Source organism: Vicugna pacos, chromosome 34, assembly GCF_048564905.1.
Source record: "Vicugna pacos chromosome 34, VicPac4, whole genome shotgun sequence".
Taxonomy (NCBI): Eukaryota; Metazoa; Chordata; class Mammalia; order Artiodactyla; family Camelidae; genus Vicugna; species Vicugna pacos.
In genome coordinates this window covers 20,333,275-20,357,205 of record NC_133020.1, presented here as the reverse complement: position 1 = coordinate 20,357,205, position 23,931 = coordinate 20,333,275, and the positions used below count along the sequence as shown (strand labels likewise).

The following is a 23,931-nucleotide window of genomic DNA, read 5'->3' as shown; positions in this document are numbered from 1 at the left end:
TGGGTGTAAGCCAGCAGTGCGCCTTTAACTAAGAAGCCCTACCGTGCGGAACACAGACGCCCCTCCGCTGCGGCCTGTCCCGCTCCCGCTGCTCTCAGCTGGGGGGACTAGGGCGGGAGAGGTGCAGTCAGCAAGGGCAGACGGAGGAGGTGTATCTGCACCCAGGAAAACACATCTCAGTGACAGACTCGGTTTCTCTAAAAATAGCCTTGCTGAGCGCCTAATGGCCCTCGGTGTAATTGCTGATGTCAGCGGGGAAGGTGTCTCGGAGCTGCTCAAGCAGCTGAGAGGGAGGAGGGTACCGCTGGCTTGGAGGACCTGGAGCCATGCCAGGGAGCTGGCGGGCCGGGAGCAGGCAGGTCCTAACGACTTGGGGGAGGAGGGTGGCTGAGGTGACCAGGAGAGGGTGGAGAAGGGGGACGTTCTTCATCTCCAGGAGGGGGTGAAGGGTTGAGAGCAGCTAATTTTAGTGAGAAAGGGAGAGACAGGAAGGGCCTGCTCCGTGTCCCCTTTAAGAAGGTGACACTGAGAAACAAGGGCTGGGATGCTGCAGCCTGTGCAGCTGTCACAAAGGCCGGCCGGGATTCCGTGCAGCGAGCTGGATGCTGGGCCACGCTGAGGCGGGACAGACCCGGGCCCCGGGAGGGCAGTGCCGGGCTATGGGACGGGTCTAGGGGGGCCGGGCCCGCTGTTTCTGCAGGATCAGCCTCACTTCCTCCTGTTGGCTTTCATCTTCTTAGGCAGGATGCCTGCAGACCAGGCCCCAGACGGACACCATCTCAAGTGGGCAGGCTGACGGAAGGGCCAGACTTCTCACGATGGAACTGGGGAGAGGGGAGGACAGTGAGACGCCAGCTTGGGGTGTGGGCGGTTCTCAGGGAAAGAGAAAGGCAGGACTGACCGTCCGCAAAGCAGCAAAGGCAGGGCCAAAGGTGGCTTTGACCTGCACGCGGTCGCGGATCCAGGCCGGCAGCTTTGCCAGGACAGGTGGGCGGGCGTACCGGTGGTCCAGGAGCACTATGCTGGCAAAGTCCTTCTGGTGCCTGATGGCCCGGCCTGGGCGGGAACAGGGGCTGGGGCTGAGTTAAACCTGCCTCCCCCACGTGTGTTTCTACTGGGTCTCCTCCCTTTGCTCAGCCCTTGGGTTGGAGGTGGCAGGTAAACCCCTCTTTCCTGTCACCTCTCCAACCATCCAGGCCCGACTCTCCATCTCACCAGCCAGGAACAGCCCCAGCTCACCGATGGACTGGTTGACGGCCTTCATACACAGATTCTCCACCAGCGCCTTCCCGGGGGGTGCCTGGCCTGGGGCTCTGGGCTGGGAAGGGCAAAGGGGACAGCCATCAGGGTTGTTTCCTGCCTCCTGCCTAGTGTTTCCTGTGACAGTGACATGGCCAGGCTTCAGAGTGAGACCCGGGGCCTCCTGGGCACAGTGCCAGCAGCCAGTAAAACAGGTGGCGGCAGGGAGCAGCTCAAGAGGGCGTGGAGACGTGTCCCCTCCTCTGGAGCACGCTGGCGACAGCGGCTCCCGGCAAGGGGCAGTGGGGAGCCACAGCTGTGGGCGCCCTCTCCTCGTCCTCTGGAGCCCTGGAGGTACTCACGAGGGTCTGGTCCAGGTAGGCCATCTTCTCCTGCAGCTCTGGAGACCTGATGTTGGGGTAGGGCATGCCCACCATGACCACACACCTGGAGCGGAAGCACAGGTGAGCCGTGGTGTGTGGGTGGTCCTCACACCTCCCTCAGCCTCTCCCCTCATCCCTACCACCTGGAGAGGGTTTTCTCAGCTAAGACATCCAGTCTAGACCAAGAATTGAGTCCTGATAAAGTCAGGGTCTGCCTAATTTTCTATCTGGCCCCAAAGGGCCAGATCCAGAGCTGTCAAATCAGTGCCCTGCACAGATGACTGACCTGAGCGATCAGCGCAGACACAGACTCAGAAGGCAGAGGCTGCAGCTGCCTGGAGCAAGGGGTGGGTGACACCAGAGCCCCGGGAGATGAGAAGCCCCCTACTCACCGGCCGAGGTTGTCAGAGAAGTTGATGCCTTCACTCATCTTCCCTCCAACCACAGACAGCAGCAGGGCCCCCGTCACCATGCCCCCCACCTGGCTGCAGCGCTGCAGGAAACAGCCCCAGAGTTGCAGAGCCAGAGCGCGGGTGCCGCCCCAAACATCTTCAGCTGCCAACCCCACATGCTCTCTGGACCCAAGGCCTCGGAGTTGCACCTCTCACCTTAATGCACCTGGAATACTCCATCAGCACCTGCTCCACCTGGTTTGCTCTCTTGGGCTCCTGAAATATCTGAAGGTAAACAGATAATGTCTCCCAGGAAAGGGTTTCAGTGTGCCTGGGTCTTGGGTCTGCTCTTGGCCATACGTCTGCCAGACTGGGGACGCCCATGGAGTCAGCAGCTTTGGGGAGTTCCTCTGGAGGGTTATCAGGGATCAGAAGTGGTGGGCAAGGACTCAAAGAAGCCCCCCAACAGGTTCGATGTGCACGAGACACCCCAGAAGAACTCGGTACCACTGTCCTCATGAGTGGGAGGTCCAGCTGAAGACTTGCTCACCCTTTTCCTGACAGCCAGGCGGGCCAGCAGGCCACTCTTGTCCCAGTGGGCGTGGACCTGGCGCTGGTACTCATAGGAGGGGAAGAAACAGACCACCCCTCCTGGGACCACGTTGCACAGGTTACAGAGAATGCGTCCCGTCTCATCCATCTGTGGGAGACAAGGAGCCCTCCATGGAGCCACTGCCAAGGCCCCAACCCTAAACAGCTCCAAACCAAGTAGAGGGACCCACGGGTGACTCCGGTCAGGGAAGGGGACCACAGCCAGGTGGCTTCCCCAGGGTGGAGTGTACCCCTCCTGGCAGCGTCTCTGACACGCCACTGTGCTCACACACCAGAGCTAAACCCACTAAGGAGATGCCGCTGAGTCTGTCCTCCTCCAGCTCCCAACGTCCCCACGGGCAATCGGGGATGCAGCACCATCTGTGACAAATCTGGCACTGAGAACACCAGGGGCGCCACGAGAGTCGTGCCCCCAGTGCCCGCATCCCTGCCAGGCGGGAGCCGATGGAGCCGAACAGCGAGAGGACACCTTCCCAGGAGCTTTATCCTGAAGGAAGCTCACAGAGCAGCTGGAGGGGTGAGCATGGGGGCGGCTCCGACCTCGGTAACATCCGAATATGGTCTGTCCGGTGCTAGCAGTGATGGGAGGCCCCGGTGTCAACTCCCCCAGTGCCTGAAGGCCCAGGAGTGGCCAGAGTGCCTGCTCTCAGCCCCAGTCTGTCTCCTGCCCTGGCAAAAGCAGCATTAAGGCCAGATGGCTGGTACCAACCATGTGAGGTAGCTCTCTCTTCTGGTACGTGAAGTCCAGCTGCTGGCTGGAGGGCCCGCTGCAGACGACGAGGGGCAGGATGTTGTCTGGAGGGATCACGTGACCTGGCGAGACCCAGTGGGGCTGGAGTCCAGAAGGAGCGCCCCCACCCTTCAGACCAGGAACAGCCATTCATAGCACCCACCCTCTACCCATTTCCAGAGGACCCAGTGGGCAATGCTCAGGCCTCTCCGTACAGGTGGGGCAGGGGACAAGCACGAGAGCCTGGCGACGGGAAGCTGGCAGAGGACATGTCTCCCCCTTGTGGCCTCAGCCCCTGGCCTGATGATGGCCTATGGCTGAACCATGACAAGAGGCCATGATGCCAAGTGCGGCCCCCGCTCTGGGCATGGGTCCTCACCACAGGAGAACTCCACCACTCGCTCAGCCTCCACCCCGGCACACGCCAGCAGCTGCTCCCGGAAGTCGGACACCTGCAGGCCACAAGGGCAGCTGTCATCTCCCAGGGACCAGGCACAGGGCAGGGAAGACGAAGTCTGGCCTGGGAGGTGGCAAGGACTCGAGAACAGAAAAAAGAGGTAAAAGGAAAGGCTCGTGACAAATTAGCTGAAAGAAAAAAAATAATATCCAGTGTTGGCAGCCTCTAAACCGCCCACGGGAACCGCCTCTGGGAACACAGAGGTTCTCAGCGCAGGCTGTGCAACAGAATCACCACTTAGACTTTTTAAAAAATGATGATCAGGCCCCAGCACAAACTACTGAATGAGAATCTCTAGTGGGAAGACGTATATGCTTTCGTATTTTTAAAGCGCTCCAGGGTTTTCACCTATCAAGCTGGCAAAAGTTCCAAAGTTTGACCAGCCTGTGGAGAAACAGGCATTCTTACAGGTTGCTGGTGGGCTACGGAACAGTACAGCTCCTGTGGGAGGGGACCTGACAACGTTTAACAAATGAGACATATTTTAACTGTTGAACCTACAACCCCCTCCCTGAAGTACAGCTCCACAAATCAAGTGTTGTCTGCACGAGGATGGTTCTGGAAGTGATTTGTAACAGTCTGTGTTCCAAGAGGGGCTGGCTGAACAAGCTGTCCTGCACCCACCCCGTGGAGAACCACGCAGCCAGCAGAAGGGACACAGACAACCCTGCGGACTGAGAAGGCATGGTGGCCAGAACACACCTGTAAGTCAAAACTGATTACGCTACCTTGGATGGAAATAAACAAGGAAAGGAAAAAGAAACCTTACTTGCTTATCTTTGCAAAAAAAAAGAAAATACAGCGGAACACTGGCAGGAGAGACTGGCAGCTAAAAAAATGGTTACCTATGGGAATGGGGAATAGGCCAGAGAGGGGTGCAAAGGGAGGCCCCTGAATGTCGTGTCACACTTTTGACCTTTGACCCATACAGATGGTGACCTGTTTTTAAAACTAATTAGGAAAGTAAGAAGGCGAACTGTAAAACTGAAACAAAGCCTAGCTGCCTGTCGGACTCAGGACACATCCGCACAGAAAGGCTTGAGTGACTGCAGGTCCCTGGTGTGTTAAGGGCAAAACATAAATGCACGTAAGCAAATTCAATCAGCACTTGGTTCAAATACTGGTGTAACCCTCAAACTGTTCTAGGTGTATGTGGGCTAGAGCAGGTAAGTAGTATGTTAATGTAATAAGAAACCAAACTGCAGCTTGAGAGATACCGTGGGAGGTCACCTGAAATGACTGATTTTCGTATAGAAATAGCACTGTGAATTCATGATTTCCGAGAGCTATTTCCTAGGCCTGTCCACTGAAATAGCCTACGAGTGCTGGCGTCCCGGGAGCACTGTGAACGTCCCCAGCTCCCGGATGTTGGGCTAAGTACTAACCCCATCCGGAGAAACCAGGGCACCCCGGAGGAATGAACGACTCCAGGCCTGGGGCAAGGTGAGCCTGGGACTTTTTTTGTGCTGAGAGCAGGGTAGTGTCAAAGGGACCAGAGCAGCATGAGGGGCTCCCATAGGCCAAGTCTGAGGCCTCTGAGCATCAAAAACAACAACTATAAATGATTTTAATACACAAGTGAATAAAAATCTGTCTACACACCAGAAAAGTGGGGAAAACCACAGCTACAGAGGTGATTCCAACAGGCTAGGAAACACCGACGGGTCCGGAGGGGTGAAGAGCCGTAAATCCTGTCCTTAGATACACTCAAGGGGTAACCTAGCTGCAGAGACGGTGTGTAGCCCCCCAGAAACACCAGAGCAGCGGCAGTGCCCACCCCTCCCCACCCCTGGACCCCGGGGCCCCCAGGCAGGTGGAAAGGCCCCAGCAGCGAGACAGTACAGCAGCGCCACCTGGTGGTTACTGCTTGGCCGGCGCAAACCAACCCCTTTCTGGTTGTGGGACCTGAAGCATCCTTCCCACCCCGTCTCCATCCCACACCTGGGGCACGAAGCTGGGCCGTGTCCTTACCGGCTGCATGGTGCCCCCCGCAATGACCACTGCCCGGCACTCCTTCACCACCTGGGCGAAATGCATGGCTGGGTTCAGGAGCAAGAATTTGAGGCTGCTCTGACTGAGGCTGCCTGGAAAAAGACAAAAGACAGCTACACGGAGGGGATGGTGCAGGCCCAACGAGACGTCACCTGGGGCAAACGGGCTGTCCAGACGGGTCCACGTAGGAGCCACAGAAATACCACATTCTCTTTAGATCAGAACTTCATCTCTAAGAGGGCCCTGAGGTAGGTGGCACCCTCCTCTCCCTTTTCACACCAGGAACGGAAGTTTGGGGGGAAACTGGTCCAAGTCATGCAGCTCGCAGGTGATGGGACCACAGCTGAAGTGAAGCCCACCTGACCTCAGTGCTGGGCCATGTGGCTCCTCCTGTGAGCGCGCCCAGAGAACCCGGCTCCCAGCCCCTCTGTGCCCTTGCACCACCACCACCGCCTACATAGGTCTCAGGCAGCCAGTTTTCACCCATTTCCACGTCCCAACCCAGCCAGGTGCCGCATGGGAGTGAAGGAGCCCGGCTCCGGGCTGGTTCCTCCTGGGGTTACCTTGGCGGCTCAGGATGACCCTCCCGTCCTGGTTGGCAGTGGTGAGAGCCGCGAGGAAGCCTTCGATGTGCATCAGTGGGGAAGCAAGCCGTGGCGCCCCGTCCTCTCCTTCTGCTGCGGGGGCTGCAGGAGCTGCAAAGAGCAGAAGGGAGAGGGTCTGGGAGCCGGGACAGGGGGCGGGGTCTCCCTGTGGCCGGGCTGCACCCCAGGTCCCTCCTGACTCACCCTTGGTCCCCGGGGGCTGCAGGCTCTGCAGGAAGTGCTGGAAGCCAGACAGCCTGGGCTGCTCCCTGGAGGGCGTGAGGACCGCTCCGTACCTCTCCGTGAAGCCAAGGAGCTGGGACAGGAGAGAGCAGTGGCTGTGAGAGGGGACAGCCTGGAACCGACCCCGCCAGCAGGTATCTGGGCCCCCTGCCGGCCCCAGGCCAGCCGCCCAACAGGAAGAACGGAGACCCAGGGGCCCCAGGTCCCCCGCAGGATGGGGCGGAAAGGCACGGGGAGGGAGCAGTACCTTCCTGCTGATCATGCTCCTCTCACAGTAGCGCCGCACCTGCGAAACCAAACCCGGATGTGGGCCCTGGGGAAGCCTGCCCACCTCCCAAACCTCCCGGGCGCCTGAAGCCCCCGTGGCCGTGCCAGCCTCCTTCCAGAGGCCCCTCCTCTGCTGTGCCCCCACCACACACGCATACGCGCACACACACGGGGCCCTCCCCTCTCTAAAGGTGCTTGATGATGGCCACGTCCCCTCCACTTTCCTTCAACGTGACGGCTAAGCTGGACCTTGAAGATTAAGAGGGGGTTTTAGAAAATCCCACGAGCAAAGGAGGGAGGACCAAGGCTTGTTCCGGAGCACGTGGAGGAGCCTGGCTGTGTGCATAGCAAGAGCCTGGAGAGCAAGGCGCAGGGTGTGGGGCCCCTGAAGCTTCACTGGACTGTGGTTTGTAAAAGACATGAGAGGGGAGAGATGGGAGCAAGGAGAACAGGAAGGACCAGAGGAGAGCCAGCACTAGGGCAGCAGCGCGGGAACGAGAAGGGGGATCAACACAAGAGGGGTTCTCGGGGCCTGGCAGCCGCGTGGATACAAGCGGAGCCGGGGGAGGAAGGAATCAGAGGCCACTCGGACTGCGGCCACCACCGGGCCGGGGCCCGGCGGGTGTGAAGGAAGGCGAGCGGGCCGCCTTCCTGAGCTGAGAAGCCCAATGTCCCTGGCTCCTGAATGACATGGTCCCTCCCAACCTGGAGTCACGGGGCCTGCGCTGCCGGGGACACAGGTGCTGCTCTGTGTGGTTAGTAAACCAGGCTCACAGAGGGTGTCAGTCAAGCACCAGGGCCTGCGCATCTAGAGGGAGCAAAGATGGGAGGCTGGGGTCGCACCCAGGCTGGAGGGTGAGGATAGGGGGCCAGGCCAAGCTGAGTTCTCACCCACCTCGGCCCCACGGCAGGATCAGGCCCACCAAGCAGTCCCTGTCCCACACAGAGCCCAGGGGAAGGTGGTGCCAGGGAGACCTGCAGTGTCTGAGCCCGTCATGTCCGGGGAGAGGCACCACCTGTGACCCATCAACCCGCCTGCTCACACGCAGCTGTGTTTAAGGGTGAATCATGTCCACCTACGTGGGGGACCTCAGACCTCAGACCTCAGACCGCTTTGAGAACAGACGGAATTTACTTTTTGTTCCTTCCCTGGTCTTGACACAGCGTCCTTGGGGGAAGGACCGTGGACACCTCCACATAGAGTTGAGCACCCCTACCTTGAACAGGTTGATGTTGTCGACCTGGCTCTGGAAGAGAAAGTCGTTGATGGTCTTCAGCTCCGTCCCTGCAGACAGATAAGTGAAGGGCCCTGGAGTCCTTGCCCCGAGGCCACAGCTGTCAGGTCCCTGAGGGATGCTCAGCAATGGCTCCGTCCAGCTCTTACCTGCCTGCAAGAGGCTCTGGGTATTGGGGTTCTGCTTAATGTTGCCTAAAAAAGAGAATCCAACAGGTCAGGACAGTGGGCCTCTGGCCCCCACCTTCTCACTCTGCTCTGCACTTTTTGAGTGGGAACACTCCCAGCTGAAGGAGTCTCTGGCCATTCACAGCACCCAAAGGACAGGGTGGAGAGAGCAGGGGGTTCCGGGGGCCTCAGGGTCTGACCCTGTGTTTGCAAATGCAGCCCAAGCCTGGCCACATCATCCTTTCCGCACCTCCGAGAAGGAGGCAGGGACGGGGTTACCCACTCCACACAGCGCCAGCAGGAGATGCCTGGGCTGCGAGGTGACCAGCACAGACGAGGTGAAGGGCGCCAGTGCAAGGTCCCTCCAGAGACCCCCGCTGCCACTCTGCACTTCAGCTCCCATAAAAGCCTGCAGGGGGGCTGCCACACTCAAGGGAAGGGCGTGTGACCTGGAACTATGCTAAGAAGGAAGGACCCGGAGCCAGACTCCAGTCCCCGCGTGGGGCTCACCCAGCAGAGCAGGCCCCGCCTCTGCTCCGAGCCCCAGCTCACCCGCCTGAGGTTCCCACCCCGAGTCCCCACACCGCTACAGAAGACGCCACCCGCACGTCTACAGAACAGTGTGTTAGGACCACCACCACCTGTGGAGTAAGGCCTGGCAAAATAAAAGGGACTTGGAACCGGGGCAAATACACCAGGGTTTTGAAAAAAGATGCAAGGTCAGACCAATAACAATTTTCCAAACCGGTGGCCAAGGCAGTTCCTGAGAGACGGAGAGCCCGGGGTCCTGGCAGGCACCTGGGGAGACTCCTTACCGCCCAGCACGGTCACGAACTTCTCCAACAGGTACAGGATCTGTTTGACGTACATCAGGTTCTTGGCCTTCAAGCGCTTCCTGGGGAGGAGCCAATGGACGTCACGGCGGTGGGAGAACCCAATAAACGTGCCGTCCCCGACATCCCCCCGGGACCCCGAGCTGAGGCCCTCCTGTCTGCTGCCTTTCTGGCTGGGACATGAGCTACACATTCTCTCGCATTAGAAAGGCTGGCCATGGCCTAAGGCCTCCAAGGCCAACTGCTAAGTCCCGAGACCCCTGGCCTTCGTGGGGCACGTGCCACAACGAACCAGAGCTAAAGGGCACCCGCAAGGGGTCTGGGCCCGAGACCGCCCCCAGGGCGCCGAGGCTGAGCAGGGCCTTCCCTCCCCTCAGGAGGCGAGTCTCACCCGTATCGTTCCATGTACTGGAGCAACTGGGAATGGGCCTGGCAGAGCTGTGAGAGAAGAGAGAATGGTGTGACGGACAACGGGGCTCTGGGCAAGCAGCCTGGGGCCGGGCAGCAACATCCCAGAGATGCCTGCCATCAGGGTGAAGGGCGGGTTCTCGAGGCCCTCAGGCTGGTGGGAGCTGAGAGGGGCGGGAAGGCAGGTTCTGCTGTGTGCCCACTGTGGGTTGGGGAAAAAAGTGACTCTCAGGTAATGAACGCCCCCACCCATTTTCTCTAGGTTGGGAAAGATGTGCTGTCTGCTAAGTGATGGTTCAAAGCAACCGTCACATCCTGGCCTGAGGTCAGCCCGGCACTGGACCATCGAGGGTCAGAAATCAGTGGTCAGATCCTGGCTCCACGTGTATGCTGGCTGGGTGACATCAGGCACAGTGCTTAAACCTCTGACCTCTGCGTCCGGCCCGCTGCAGCGTCGGCGTGAAGATCAGAGGCCCCGCACGTGGTGCAGGCACAGTGGGCAGAAGTCAGCAGTGGTTTCCCGAGGCCACGAGCACCCCTCAAAGCAGCACCGACAGAAGCACCACCCAACCGCATGACCACCTCTGCCTGTCATCCCACCACCACGCTCTGGAGACCGCATTAGTGGCACGCTGGGCTGGAGGGACTCGGGGTGACACAGGCTGGAGAAGAACCAGAGGCTTGCCCACTGTCGGGCGGGCCCCCAGGCCCAGGTCCTGCTGGGGAGCCAGTCAGCATCTGACGGGCCGTGGGCCCTGTGCCCGACCCACCTGGGAGCCGCTGACCTCCACACTGTGGACGCCGGTGATGGTGTCTATCAGGTTGTGGGCCTCGTCGATGACCACCACCTGGCCCTGCAGCCGGACGCCCGCCGCCTGCCGCGTGGCCGCGTGCAGCAGCGTCTGGTAGGGCAGCACCACCAGCTGGGAGAGGGAGAGGCGGCCTGAGTGGCGGCGGTGGGGCCCCTCCCACCCCCAGCCAGGGTGTGAACGGTCCCACTTCCGGCCAGGAATTCGTGTTCAGGAGACAAAGCTACAGCCACGCATTGTGCTTTCAGCACCGAGTTCTAGGGGGGACGTCAGACACATGAAACAGATGACACTGGAACTGATGGGACTTTTGACTGAACCGAGGGTGGAACAGGGGAGGGCGAGGGGCAGGCCTGGGCCCTGCTGCTGAGCCCCGTCTGCCCCCAGGACAGCCCAAAGCACCAAGTTTCTTCAGAACACTCTGGAAAGCACTGGTGGGCCAGAAAGCAGCCCTGGGTTCTGGTCCCGGGGCCGCCACTGCCCAGCTGTGCGACCCTGGGCAGGTCAACCTCTGGCCCTCGGTTTCCTCATCTGCAAAATGGGCTTGACAACCTCTGTCTCAAATGAGGTTAAGGGATAGGGTGGTGGTAACAAAAGTAAAAGTTCTCTCTAGATTTCTTAGGTGCTATGTTGTTACCACAGTTTTCCTGTTAAAAGGACACTGACAGAGTGAAAATCCAAAAAACTAGAACCTTATGGCCAGGTTTTAATACTGGCTCCGTATCTCATCTGCTGTGAGAAAATGGATGAACCACTTAACCTTCTGGGCCCCAGGTGTCCTCACGTGTAGAATGTAAGTGACACCTGCGCCAGCCCTTCAGCAGGCTATTGTAAAAGAACGAGGGAAAAAGTGCCTTAAAAGTTGAGATCATCAAAGTTTCGGGACATCTTACTGTTCTGCCACACAAGTGCCCACTGACCCCAGGAGGGCAGGGGGCAACTGTGGGGCTGGGGTTTTCCCAGCCCCCCGGGAGGTGCCACACTGCGCCAGGGCAGCACGCCGACCAGCGCCCGCCCACCAGGCACAAGGGGCACTAACACAGCTCCCTGCACCTTTAACTTCTGTCAGCCTTCTCTTGATCATACAAAATTCTCCACGAGTGACATCACCTTCCCAGCTGTCATTCACATTAAGGAAGCAGCAAGGAAACAGTTAAATCATACCCAGTGACAACGACATCACTGTGCACACTTGACTCAGCAAGTCTACAGAAGGCGGCTCCCACGGGCGCTGAGGGCGCCGCGCACTCCGGGCGCATGTGGAGGTTTCTGTGAGCTCTGCATCTCCCTGTGGGCCTCCTCCCACCTTCTGCCCCGGCGTTTCCCGCTGTGGCTTCACTAGGAATGCACCCATCCCTCATGATAATGTCAACTGTCCCTGCAGCCCAGGGCCACCAAGGGCCCCTCCAACACTACAGACCTGGAGAGACTGACTGACGCGTCATCGGGGGTGGTGTGTCAGGCGGTCCCACCACGGCCGGTGACACCCTCCTGAATTAAGAGTGAGAACGCCCTCCTAGGCACACTCAGAGCCTAGAGCCACGGCCCTACCTCCGGGTCCTCACCTGCGCTGCAGGAATGGCGAGCCGGCTCCCGTAGTAGGGACAGGCCCGAGCCTCCCTCCCCAGGGTCACCAGCTGCTCGATGTCCTTCACCTCCAGCAGGACCTCGTCCCGGAGGAGCTGCAGCCGCTCGTGGCTGTAGAAGGGGCAGGTGGCTTGCTGCCGCCGCCGCCGCCGCCTCCCGGCCGCCGCCTCCTCCTCCTCGGGGATGCCATTCCTCTCTGAGGGGCGCAGGGGCAAAGGCAGAAAGAGCAACAACTGTCCGGGGCCGGGAGCAGGTTTGGAACATCCAGACCCGCATCCCAGAACTGCTGCTTCGGTCTCATGGTAACATCTGGCATTTTACTTTGTCTTCTTGAGAAAAAGCCTGTAAAATCGCCTCACAGCCGAAGCTTCAGACTAGACTCGGACTAGAAGGCAGAAGCCCTTCCACACAGGGCTCTTTAGGACGGAAGCAGGGTTCCCCGTGTCCCCGCCACTCCCACCGGCCCTCCCCGCCGGGGCGCCCAGCTCGGGGCGGCGGCTACCGTGTCTGCTCCTCTGCATCTCTGCACAGCGGTCATTGATGAGCTGCACGGAGCCCAGCCCTCTCACCTCCTCGTTCACACAAAGGCTCTGCAAGACAGAGGACGGAGGAGAGACATGCTGACAGCAAGCCTGGGGCTCCCGTCTCCCTCCAGGCCAGCAGGCCGGAGGGGCCGCCCTGCCCTGTGCAGCCTGCTGGGCCCCGCGTCTTTCCAAGGCGGCACCAGGGCCCAGACACCTGCTCACCTGCCGGGAGCCGAGGCAGACGAGCCGGGTGTCCTTGCCGAAGGGGCTCTTCTGCACCTCGTGCACAAACTGTGCCAGCTGGGAGTGCGTCCGACTGCAGTAGTAAATCTGCTTGGGAAAGGGGGGTTCAGGGAGGGGACCGTGACACCCCAGCATTCTCCACAGCAAGGAGCCAGGGACTGAGAGGCCCTATTCACAGACCTGAAGCAGGTGACCACCCACAGCAGCCTCAGGGAGGCCCAGGCCCGGTCCCAGGGTCCCCACCCCACAGGATGGCCTCCCACTCCCCTAGTCACGCTCAGCTTCTGATCTGGAGCCTGGGGGGCTCGGCCACCTTAGGAAAGGGAGTCCCCCTCAGTGCAGATTCCTGACGTGGAAAGAAGGCCCAGAGTCTGGGGGTGGGGGGAGGGTCACCCCCCCAGGGCCTGGAGGATGGGCTGGCCGTCAGACAGGAGGAGGCAGAGCTGAACTCTCTCTCTGCTCTCCTCCAAGATTTAGGAGAGCGAGGAGAGGCAAGGAGGAAAATGGGGGAGAACATCGCATTTCAACAGAGAAAACCAGGTTTTCCGTGCGTGAAAGCTGAGCAGGGTCAGAACCACGCACACCTCGAAGCACCCTGTGCAAATACAGTCACACCGACGAGGGGGCCTGCACCGAGGGCCGAGCGCAGGGCACCCCGTCCCCCGCCTCCCACCACCCCAGGCGGAGGGCAGCTGCCGGGGGCCTTGGCCGGAGGCTGTCCCCGATGCCCGGGGGTGCAGGAGTCTCCCTGGTGCCCAGCCCACCTGCCTAGGGAGCACCTGGGGACTAAGCGGGGTCGGGGCTGGAGACACAGCCCCAAGCCCCCACCACCTCCCCGGGTGAGAGCCCTCGACACAGCAGACGACCCCGGACGTGGCATCTCACCTTGGTTACATGTTCTTCCTCCAAGTCATCCTCATCCTCGTCTGCTCTGAGAGAAGGAAAAACACACATGCACAGAAAGTATCTTCTCAGGCTTTTGCTTTTTGTTTTTGCTCCCCAAGAAATTCTATTTTTTTTAAAGGCAGAAATGCTTATTGCCTTGGGCTCTGAGAGGAGTAAAGAACTGTCCAGGCAGCTGTGTGAAAGGCCTGGATTCAAGTCACACACCACGTGGTGCCCAAGTCAGCAGGACCGCATAAGGTGACCCTGTGTTCAGAGCCAGCAGGTGTGTCCCCAGAGGCCGGGGCACGGGGAGCCTTAGAAGCTAACCTGCAAGATTAGCCGAGGCCCGGACCCCAAACGGCACTTTTTCCCTGAACATTCACAGACTCCACTCAAGTTCTCCACTCACGTTGTCCCCAAGGGGCCCAGGGGAGGAGTGGGACGTGCGAGCGAGTGGGGATCTCAGCCCTGAGCCGGGTCACAAGTCTTAACGCGGCTCCTGAACCCGTGCCTCGAGGCAGGCCTCTGAGCACTCACGCGGGCAAGACCAGGCCCTGAAGGTTTCACGGGGAATTCAACCACGTTTAAAGAAATCATGCCGATCCTTCTCAAACTCTTCCAAAACACTGAAAAGGCGGGAACACTCCCAAACTCATTTCACAAGGCCAGCACTGCTTATACCAAAGCCGATAAGGACACCACAAGGAAGCTACAGGCCAGTATCCCGCTGAAGAAAGATGCGAAAATTCTCAACGAAACAGCAGCAAACCCAATTGAACAGCACACTGAAAGGATCATAGTCCACGATCAAGTGGGGTTTATCCCTGGGACACAGGACGGTTCAACATAAGCAAATCAATAAATGTGAATAAACCACATAAACAGAATGGAAGTTAAAAACCACATGATCATTTCAATAGATGCAGAAAAAGCGTTAGACAAAATCCAACAAGTTCTCATGATAAAAACTCTCAACAAAGTGGGTTTAGAGGAAACGCAGTGAAGGTGAAAGATCTACACGCTGAGAATTCCAAGATCTTGATGAAAGAAACTGAAAACACAAACAAATGGGAAGCAATCCCGTTTATGAGTGAGAATTACTGCTGCTAAAACGCCTGTGCTACCAAAAGCCGTCTCTAGGACCCGTGCAGTCCCTACCAAGTTTCCAGATAGAAAAAACAATCCTAAAAATCATACAGAACCATTAAAGACCCCGAACAGCCAGAACAGTCTTGAGAGGAAGAACAAAGCGGGAGCATCAGCACTTTCAAACTGTATTATAAAGCTGTGGGGATCAAAACAGAGCAACACGGGCGTAGAAGCAGACACACAGCCCGACGAGCACAAGTCAGGGCTGAGAAGCAAACCCCTGCGCTCACAGGCACCAGCACTCGACAAGGGGGCCGAGAACACTCAGCGCAGAGAAGACGGTCTCTCCAGTGCACGCTGCTGGGAGAAGCTGGATCTTCACATGCACGAGAATGAGACTAGACCCCTGTCTTACACCACTGGCAGGTCAACTCAAAATGGATTAAGGATTTAAACCTAAGACCTGAAACCATAAAACTCCTAGAAGAAAACATAAGGAAACAGCGCAGCATTGGTGTTGGCAGTGATTTCTTGGATATGATGCTAAATGTACAAGAGAGGTGAAGAAGCTGCAGAAGAAAAGCTTCAAGCCGACAGACGCTCGTTCACGAGGTTTAAGGAGGAAGCCGTCTCTGCGACACAAACGTGCAGGTGGAGCAGCAGGCTCCCCGGGAGACGCAGCTCAGATCCCTCATGCACGTGACCACCACCGCCAGCCCTGCGCTGGGGGAAGACGCCGTCCAGGACCCTCACAGCTGCAGAGAAGTCGGCGCCCGGCTTCAGAGGGCAGGCTGGCTCCCGCAGGGGCTGAAACAGCCGGTGACTAACTTGAAGCCAGTGCGCCCTGACCATTCCGAAAACCCTAGGGCGCTTAAGAATGACACTGAATCCACCCTGCCTGTGCTCTGTTAGTGGGAGAACAAAACCTGCCGGCAGCGCACCTGCTGACAACATGGTTTACTGGATATTTTAAGCCCACTGCTGAGACCTACTGCTCAGAAAAAAAGATTCCTTTCAAAATATTGCTGCTCACTGACAAGGCACCGGATCACCTAGGAGCTCTGATGGAGACGTTCAGTCCTGCTTGGACAACATCCATCTGCAGCCTGTGGGTCAAGGAGTCACTTCAACTTTCAAGTCTTACTATTTAAGAAATACATTTTGTAAGGCTGTGGCTGCCATAGACAGTGATTCCTCCGATGGATCTGGGCAAAGCCAACTGAAAACCTCCAGGAAAGGAGTCACCATTCTAGACGCCACGCAGAACTTCCACAATTCACGGGAAGAGGTCACAACATCCGCGTTAGCAGGAGTCTGGGAGAAGCTGGTTCCAGCCCTCACGGATGACTTTGAGGGGCTCAAGACTTCAGAGGAGGAACTCACTGCAGATGTGGTGCAAACAGCAAGAGAACTAGAATCAGACGTGGAGCCTGACGCTGGGGCTGGACTGCAGCAATCTCAGGGTAAGACGTTCACGGGTGAGGAGCTGCTGCTTACGGATGAGCCAAGAAAGTGGTTTCTTGACATGGAATCTACTCCTGGTCAAGGTGCTGTGCAGACTGTTGAAGTGTCAACAAAGGATTCAGAGAAGTCCATAGACTCAGCTGACAAAGCAGTGGCAGGGTTTGAGAGGAGTTACTCCAACTTCGAAAGAAGTTCTGCTGTGGGTAAAATGCTGTCAAACAGCATTCACGCTACAGAGAAAGTGTTTGTAAAAGGAAGAATCGATTGGTGTGGCCAACTTCACTGTCTTAAGAAACTGTCAAGCTCCTGAGTAGGAAAAAAAACTGTCACAGCCACCCCAGCCCTCGGCAGCCGCCAACATGGAGGCCAGACGAGCCACACCTGCCGGAGACGCGCCAAGGGCATCTGTGAACTTCCAGCCTGAGAGAAGAGGGAGGGCCTCACAGGGCAGCGTGGCCTAGAAACGGCCAGTCGGTACCTTCAGTGCTTCCAGTTCACGCAGGAGCTCAGAGCTCACAAATTAGAAAGCTATGAACTGGGACCAGTCAGTGAAAAGAACAGCTTGGCTGAGGCCACCTGGAGGGCTTCCCTCCCAAGCTGCACTCGGCACGGTCTGGTATTAAGAGCCTGAGACTCAGAGCCGGGCCGGCGGCCTTGGCCAAGGCACAGCGCCCTACCGGGCGGTGGGGTCCTGTGACGGCGTGGGGAGACACCGGCCCCAGCCCACCGAGAAGGTTGGCCACTGCTGTCACCATCCCATCCCAAGGGGCAGCCTGGCTGGGAGCAAAGGGCCAAGTGCTGGCATCCCACCCCCGGCGCCCTGTGAGTGACGGAAAAGCCGCCTCTCTGGGCAGAGGAAGGGGCCGGCTCCCAGGGCCCCTGCTCTTACCCGCTGGCCGCGGCTCTGTCCTCGTCACTCTCGTACTCGGCCAGGACCAGCTCCTCCTCCTCAGAGTCCAGCTGCTCGGAGCCCATCCCCGCAGCCAGCATCTCCCTGCTCAGGTGGAGGAGACGCTCAGTCTCTTCATCTTCCTGTCTCTGTGGAGGCCCCCGGCCAGTGGGGACAGAGAAAGAAACCTCAGCACAGGTGTCCCCACCTCTGGGGCGCAGGCAGCCTCGGGTGGCCCCACTGAGGACAACACACACGCCATCCACATAGGGCACAGGCTTCACCGCTTCCTGGCGCCTTATGGGACTGGGGAGGCGGAGGCCCTGGTCACTCGCCCCGACAAGCTACCCCCACCCCCGAGGACCGACACGTGTGACATGGGCTGGACGGTCCTGGGGACGACGCTCACCGGGCGCTTGGCGGCGGACTTGAGCCAGGCGTGGTGCCGGCTCTGCTGCAGGCGCTCCTCTCGCTTCTTCCTCCGGACCTGCTCCTCCTGGGGGGGCAGCCAGACGGGAGGGAGGGTCTGTGGGAGCCCCAGACCAGGCCTCTCTTTTGGGGGGCGGGGAATTAGGTTTATTTATTTTCATGTATTTATTTTAGTGGAGGGACTGGGGACTGCACCTAGGACCTCGTGCATGCTAGGCACACGCTCTACCGCTGAGTGGTACCCTCCCTAAGCCAGACCTTTCTTGAAGAGCCAGGGGCTCAGTGCAGGGCCTCTTCGCACGGGCAGCTTCCCCTTCCCCGGCCAACCTCCCGGTGCTGCAGACCCTGGGCCCCAGGGCCCCCAGCCACGCTCATGGCAGGAAGTGTGCACTCCCTCCCAGAGCCACGGGCTCTCAACCACGTGCACCCCTGAATCCAGGCCACAGCCACTGAAGCACACAGCCACTGGCGACAGTCAGGTCCCCTTCCCAGGTGAGGAACTGTGACCCCTTGTCTAGAGAAGGCCTGTAGACTCCAGCTTAAACTCGGCCCGGGAGGCGGACGGAACACACGCCATCCAGCTCGGATCGACCTGATACCGTCACAGAGGCCCAACCACCGGGATCCCCCACCTCTAGTAACCCAGTCTCACTCTGAGTCGGTCCACCAGGTCCCTCTCTCCTTTCTTCTGCACAAACTGCGTGACCCAGTCGGGCTCCCCTGATGCCCCCGGGGTGCCTGGGGTCTCCTGGCAGGACGACGGTGACGGGAGGTGTGGGGACTGGTCCTCCCCGTCGTTTAAGGGGGCGGCTCCGGCCTCAAGAATACGAGCCTCCTCTTGGCGTTTCTTCCGTTCAAAGTCTCGGAGCCAGGAGAGGGCCCCGCAGATAAGACTTAAGGACTTGCCCTACGGGAAGAGAAGTGCCCTCAGAGAAAGCGCCCCAGACCACCTTCCCCACTCTGTTTAAAGCCTTCAAGGACGGCCTGACTAAATACCAGCCCTGGAGAGGAGAGGATGGGGGGGCAGAACCGGTGGGAAACACAGGACAAGGGGAGAAGTGCAGAGAAAGTCTTCAGTCTTACGGCGCACTGTTCCCGGAGGACGGGAAGTGGCTTATCCAGTTACATGTAAGTACTGCAAGTTACCACAATTAGAATGGGGAAATCTGAAAATAGTCCAGGAAAGGAATCGAGGCCAAAAGCCCGCACAGCATGAAGTCCCACACCCGCCCTGGCTGGCGGCACCGCACCGGCTCTAACTTGCATTCAGCGTCGTCGCCCCGGAGTCCCGTGTTCAGAGGTTTTTAAAGCAAACCAATTACTCTGGAGAACACAACTCCTCACTTAAAGACCAGAAGTTTCCGTTGGTCCTTGTGATGGGTTGAACTGTGTCCCCCCCCCCCCAATTCATGTGTGAAAGCCGCGACCCCCAGTGTCTCCTCACGTGACCTTATTGGGAAGTCCGGTCAGTGCAGGTGCATTTAGTCAAGATGAGGGGGCCCGACCCGCTAGGACAGGTGTCCTTATAAAACGGGGAGATTTGGACACACAGACAAGGCAGACGGATGATGTGAAGACGCGTGAGGAGGGGCGTGCAGTTTACGGGCTGCAGACAGGTTGTGTTCGACAATTTAATTCAGATAAACAACTACGACGCAGAAAGACCACCAGGGAGAACCACTCTGCTCACTTCAAGCTGCGAGGCCTCCGCCGGTGGCCGCGGACAGGCTCTCTCCGTCCCCCAGACCCTCCCCAGGCCCGACCTCTTATACTCACGGTGCCCGTGGGGCTCTCGAATATCCCGACCTTGCCAGCCTCCAGCACCTGGTACAGCGCTGCCATGAAGTCCTTCTGGATGGAATAGGGTGTGAAGGGAAAAGGGAAGTGGACGCCACCAGCCTCCTGGGTTTTGTCAGCCATGGGCCTGGGGGAGGAAACCGGGGCGCTGTGAGCCAGCCCCGCATGCTGGCCCGACGCCCCGACGCGGGAACAGCCCCTAGGGGTGGTCCCTGCTCGCGGGGGACTTTCTCCCTCCGGCGCACACTTTCCTGAGCGGAGACCACGCTCCCTCACGCACCCCCCAGGAAGCCTCTCCAGAAGTGTGAGGGCCACCGGCGACACCGACCCGGACCGGGGCGCAGCCCGGGAAGGCCTGCGCCCTGGGGTCGGGGTGTGGCCCAGAGTCGTCGCGCGGTGACTGCTTTCTTCCCCTGCGTCCCCTGCCTCTCACCCCTGCGCCGGGAAGGCCGCAGAGCCAGCGCAGCTTCTCCCCGGGGCACCCCCACCCTCCCCGCCGGGCCTCTCCACTCTGCTTCCAGCCCCCCCAGCCTCCGTTTCCAGAAAAAGAGCTTTCCAGGGGGCCCCCCGACAGGGGGAGGTCTCTGCAGGGCGGCGGGGCCCCAGCTGGAGGGGCTTCCCAGAACCTGCAGGCCGAGGTCTCAGCAAACGTCTCTGCCCCGTGTTTATTTCATCTTTCCCCTCCCTTCTGACCCTGATCTCTCCGTGACAGCTTTTACAGCCCCTTTCTTCCTTTAATCACTGTCGTCCATCTTGGCCCCATTCTCTCTTTGGAAATCACTGCTCTGAGCTATTTAAACAGGCTCGTCTGACCTAAGTCCAAATACGTATAAATCTAAGGCCCACGTACACCTCTGCTACGGAACTGGCCTCGGGGCGACTGCGACCAGGTCAGGTCCCTCCCGAGGGGAAGGGCCTGCGTGCTGTCCTTCCCAGGACAGTTTAGGGGCAGGTAAAATGAGAAGGACAGAGGCGGAGACATAACCAAGAAGGACGACTTAGAACTAGGACACTTCATTTAATGGTCAAACATAAAAAAATTTTTTTAAATTAAAAAAAAAAGAACTAGGACACTTCAAAATGAGGGGGGATGAGTGACCGGAAACCCACTGCAGCACAGAGGGGGAGAAAGGCTCCGAGAAACTTGGAGCACCTGCCTTGTGCCAGGTGCTCCGCTGGCCCTTCGACTTCTGTGGTCTCATCTGACCTGGACAACACTGGTGGTTGGATCCTGATGCTTACAGAAATTAAGTAACCAAAGACTCAGCTCAAAAAGGAAATCCAGGGTCCAAGCCCAGGGCCACACGGCTGTTTTAGTCCAACTCATGTGGTGGCAAGAGAACTAGCTTAAGTGAAAGGGAGATTTACTGAAAAGATAAAGAATACAGACCACCTGGGGAAACCAAGAACAGAGGCCACTGACAGGGTGGGACTTCCTGCAGGCTAGCCCCACAGAGCGGCTCAGGTTCCAAGCCGGCTCCAGGAACCACCAACAGGTAAACGCCACGGATTTCCATTCTGCGGCCCCGTCACATGGCAGGTGGAGCATGGCTGGCTTCCTCTGCACACTCACGGCTTCTGTTCCCTAGTGCCAGCCGGCACACAGCCTCTTCTGCCCCTCCGCCTCCTGGCTTCCGCTCCCACTGCCAAGCCAAGTCTCTTCATGCCTCTTAGTTCTAAACCCCAAGAGGAAAATCTGACCAGCCTCTCCTCTCAAGACACATGCACCCCAATGTTCACAGCAGCACTATTTACAATAGCCAAGACACAGAAGCGACCTAAATGTCCATCCAGATGACTGGATAAAGAAGATGTGGTGTATGCATACACACACACATACACATACAATGGAATACTACTCAGCCATAAAAAAGAATGAACTGCCATTTGCAACAGCATGGATGTACCTGGAGATCAACACTCTGAGAAAGACAAATATCATATAATGTCACTTACATTTGGAATATATATATATATATATAAATTTTATTTACAAGCCAGAGACAGACTCATGGACATAGAAAACAAACTATGGTTACAAGGGGGAAGTAGGGGGCAGGATAGATTAGGAATTTGGGATTAACAGATACACACTGCTGTAAATAAAATAAATAAACAAGGACCTACTGTATAGCACGGGGAACTATATTCAGTTTCTTATAATAAGCTATAATTGGAAAAAATTGAAAAAATATATATGTATGTATAACTGGACTGCTTTGCTATACATCTAAAACTAACATTGTAAATCAACTACACTTTAATAAAAAATAAATTTTTTTAAATTATGTAATCTGCTAAAAAATAAAGTGAATCTTATGATTAAAAAAGAGAGATCACTGGACAGCCTACAGACTGCTGGGGGGGGGCGCCAGGAGTGATCTAATCAGCCTGCACCCCACACCTGCCAGCCCCTCTGCTGGGCAGTGGGGTCCTCAACATTTAGGACTCAGCTCACCTCCTGGGGGAGGCCCTCCCTCCATCTGCCACCCTCCTATGGTCCAACACCACCCCTCCAAGTACACACACACCGCTCTGCTCTAAGTCACTCTTTAACCAGGTTACCCTGCATTTCATTTCTTTCTAGCGCTTAGCACCATCTGACCATATTTTATTTACTAGAAAATGCGTAGCATAAAAGGAAGAACAGCGTCTATCTTGCTCTTCCCGGCCACAAGCTCTCAGAAGAGGTGCTCTGGCACCCAGCAGTAAGTCAATAAAAACCTGGTGAAGAGCCAGCTTGACGTGAGAGCAGTGGGTGGGGGTTTTTGTTCTTCCGAGGTGTGGGGAGAGGAGGTCTATGACTTGACTTCAGTATCTAGTCCGATGGCCAGTTCTTTAATGGTTTCAAACTGTTTTCACGTGACCTCACCACAACCCTATGCAGTCAGAATTTTTATTAGGTCTGTTTTACAGATGAAGAAACTGAGGCTCTGAAAGGTTAAGTGACTTGCCCACAATCACTTAGCAAGTGCCTGAATCCAAGATCTGAAGGCACACCTGCCAGACCTCCCAGCCCCCGAGCTGTACGTTCCACCACTGATCCTCCTCCCACCGGGGTAAGTGGGGTGAAAAGAAAGACTTGGTTACCAAACTTCAGAAAGACAACACGGAACAATACAGAGTGTAAGTATTACTTCACGTTTCCGTGGGTGGCAATTACAGATCTCATTATTCCAGAAGCAGCACAGCTAAGCCGTAAGGTAAAGAAGGGTTTAGATAAACCCATGAATAATGGATATACTCAGCGCTACTGAGGATGTTCGGTGTGACTTCTGACCTCTTCAGGCTGGCTGCGTGGAGGACGTGATGAGTTTTCCCTAGAACCCCTGCCCATGCGAAGGCATCCACGGCACAGCAAACCTCACGCTCGTCAGATGAGGGAAGATACGTGAAAGCAGGTACACACTTGTTCTGAAAGTGTTCATTTTCTTCAGTCTTCAGTTACCACTTATTTACTCAGGTACTAACTATTGCCACAGACTGAATCGTGTCCCGCCTCCCCCAGATTCATGTGTTAAAGCCCTAACCCCCAACGTGGGGCTGTATGTGGGGACAGGGCTGTGGGAGGTAATTAACATTAAATGAAAAGGCTAATTACGATTAAATGAAGTCCTGAGAGTGGGTCCTAATCCTTATAGGGACTGGTGGCCTTGTAAGAACAGGAAGGCTCTCTCCCAGTCACGTGAGGACATGGTGAGAAGGGGGCTTTTGCAAGTCAGGAAGAGGGTTCTCGGCAGGGGCGGACGGGCTGGCACCTTCATCTTGGACTTCAGCCTCCAGACCTGTGAGGAGCACGATTCTATTATTTAAGACCCCCCCCCCCCCGCCCTAGTCTATGGTGTTTTGTTACGGCAGCTTGAGCAGATGAGACGCCTACGTTCCAGCTACGATCCTACTGTTCGGCTCCTAAAGTGACTTAACTTCACACACCTGGCAGACAACACGGCCCCAAGAGCTGAGAAGCTACTCTGCACCTGCTGTGAACCCAGAGCCACCGCACGCTGCGAGCTGCCAGGGCCTAACACACACGCTCACCTTGGTCCTGTCTCCCTCCCAGCTCCGTCCTGAGCTTTATTTCCACTGGTCAGTTCCATCCACCCCAGTCCTCCCGCCTGGACACTCGGCCTTGATGCCGGGAGAGGGAGAGGGGCTCTGGGGTGGGAGCACCCAAGAGGGACCCCACCTGTATCCTCACGCAGGTTCACATCCCTGAGCCGGTTCCTCACCTGCAGGAGGCGGGTAACAGCGCACACTCCGGCGCTGCAGAGACCAGCAGGTAACACAACGGAAGCTGCTCCCCCAGCACGGCGCTCGGGGAGGAGGCCGACCGTCCCCGCCCCGCAGCACCGCCCCGCTCTCCGGCAGGCCCCGCCCCGCGGCCTCCCCCGCCCTCCCATTGGTGTCTGGCCTGCCAATCACACGCCGGCTCCGCCCCAGGTCTCGGGCGTTTTCCCGCCGCCAGTTCACCGCGCCCCTTGGCGTTTCCACCGGAGTCTGTCCTTTCTCCTCTCGTCCTCAGCTGTCTACCCAGAGCACGGCGCTCACCTTCTTCACCCGCAGGGCTGCTCCGCCGAGGCCAGGAAGCAAAGGTTCACAGCTGAGCCTGAAAGCCGGGCGCGGAGTCCGCAGCGCCCAGGGGAGCGCGCCACACGCTGCACGCTCTGCGCCAC

General features: G+C 57.8%; 1 protein-coding gene and 1 long non-coding RNA gene across 4 annotated transcripts; one reads left to right on the top strand and one right to left on the bottom strand.

Moving 5' to 3' along the window:
* Positions 1-23,931, bottom strand: DDX11 (DEAD/H-box helicase 11). 3 transcript variants are annotated; one of them, XM_015244917.3, is made up of 27 exons: positions 23,807-23,931; positions 19,238-19,385; positions 18,114-18,368; positions 17,442-17,528; positions 17,033-17,181; positions 13,591-13,636; positions 12,685-12,792; positions 12,441-12,528; positions 11,917-12,134; positions 10,313-10,465; positions 9,526-9,572; positions 9,117-9,196; positions 8,284-8,328; positions 8,117-8,184; positions 6,880-6,918; positions 6,594-6,705; positions 6,369-6,500; positions 5,785-5,897; positions 3,736-3,808; positions 3,336-3,439; positions 2,565-2,714; positions 2,231-2,299; positions 2,015-2,115; positions 1,602-1,686; positions 1,240-1,318; positions 902-1,056; positions 1-824 (listed from the first exon to the last, which is right to left on the bottom strand). In XM_015244917.3, exons 2-27 carry the CDS (start codon positions 19,379-19,381, stop codon positions 780-782), a joined length of 2,745 nt encoding a protein of 914 aa, XP_015100403.1. In that variant the 5' UTR covers positions 19,382-19,385; positions 23,807-23,931; the 3' UTR covers positions 1-779. The 3 variants fall into 3 exon arrangements, with proteins under 3 accessions (XP_015100403.1, XP_072810785.1, XP_072810784.1); XM_072954684.1 differs by having other exon boundaries at positions 1,240-1,313; XM_072954683.1 differs by having other exon boundaries at positions 1-1,056; positions 1,240-1,313.
* Positions 1,300-4,920, top strand: LOC140691327 (uncharacterized). The gene is made up of 3 exons (XR_012066941.1): positions 1,300-1,703; positions 2,070-2,305; positions 2,484-4,920. It is a non-coding gene; the product is annotated as an uncharacterized lncRNA (long non-coding RNA).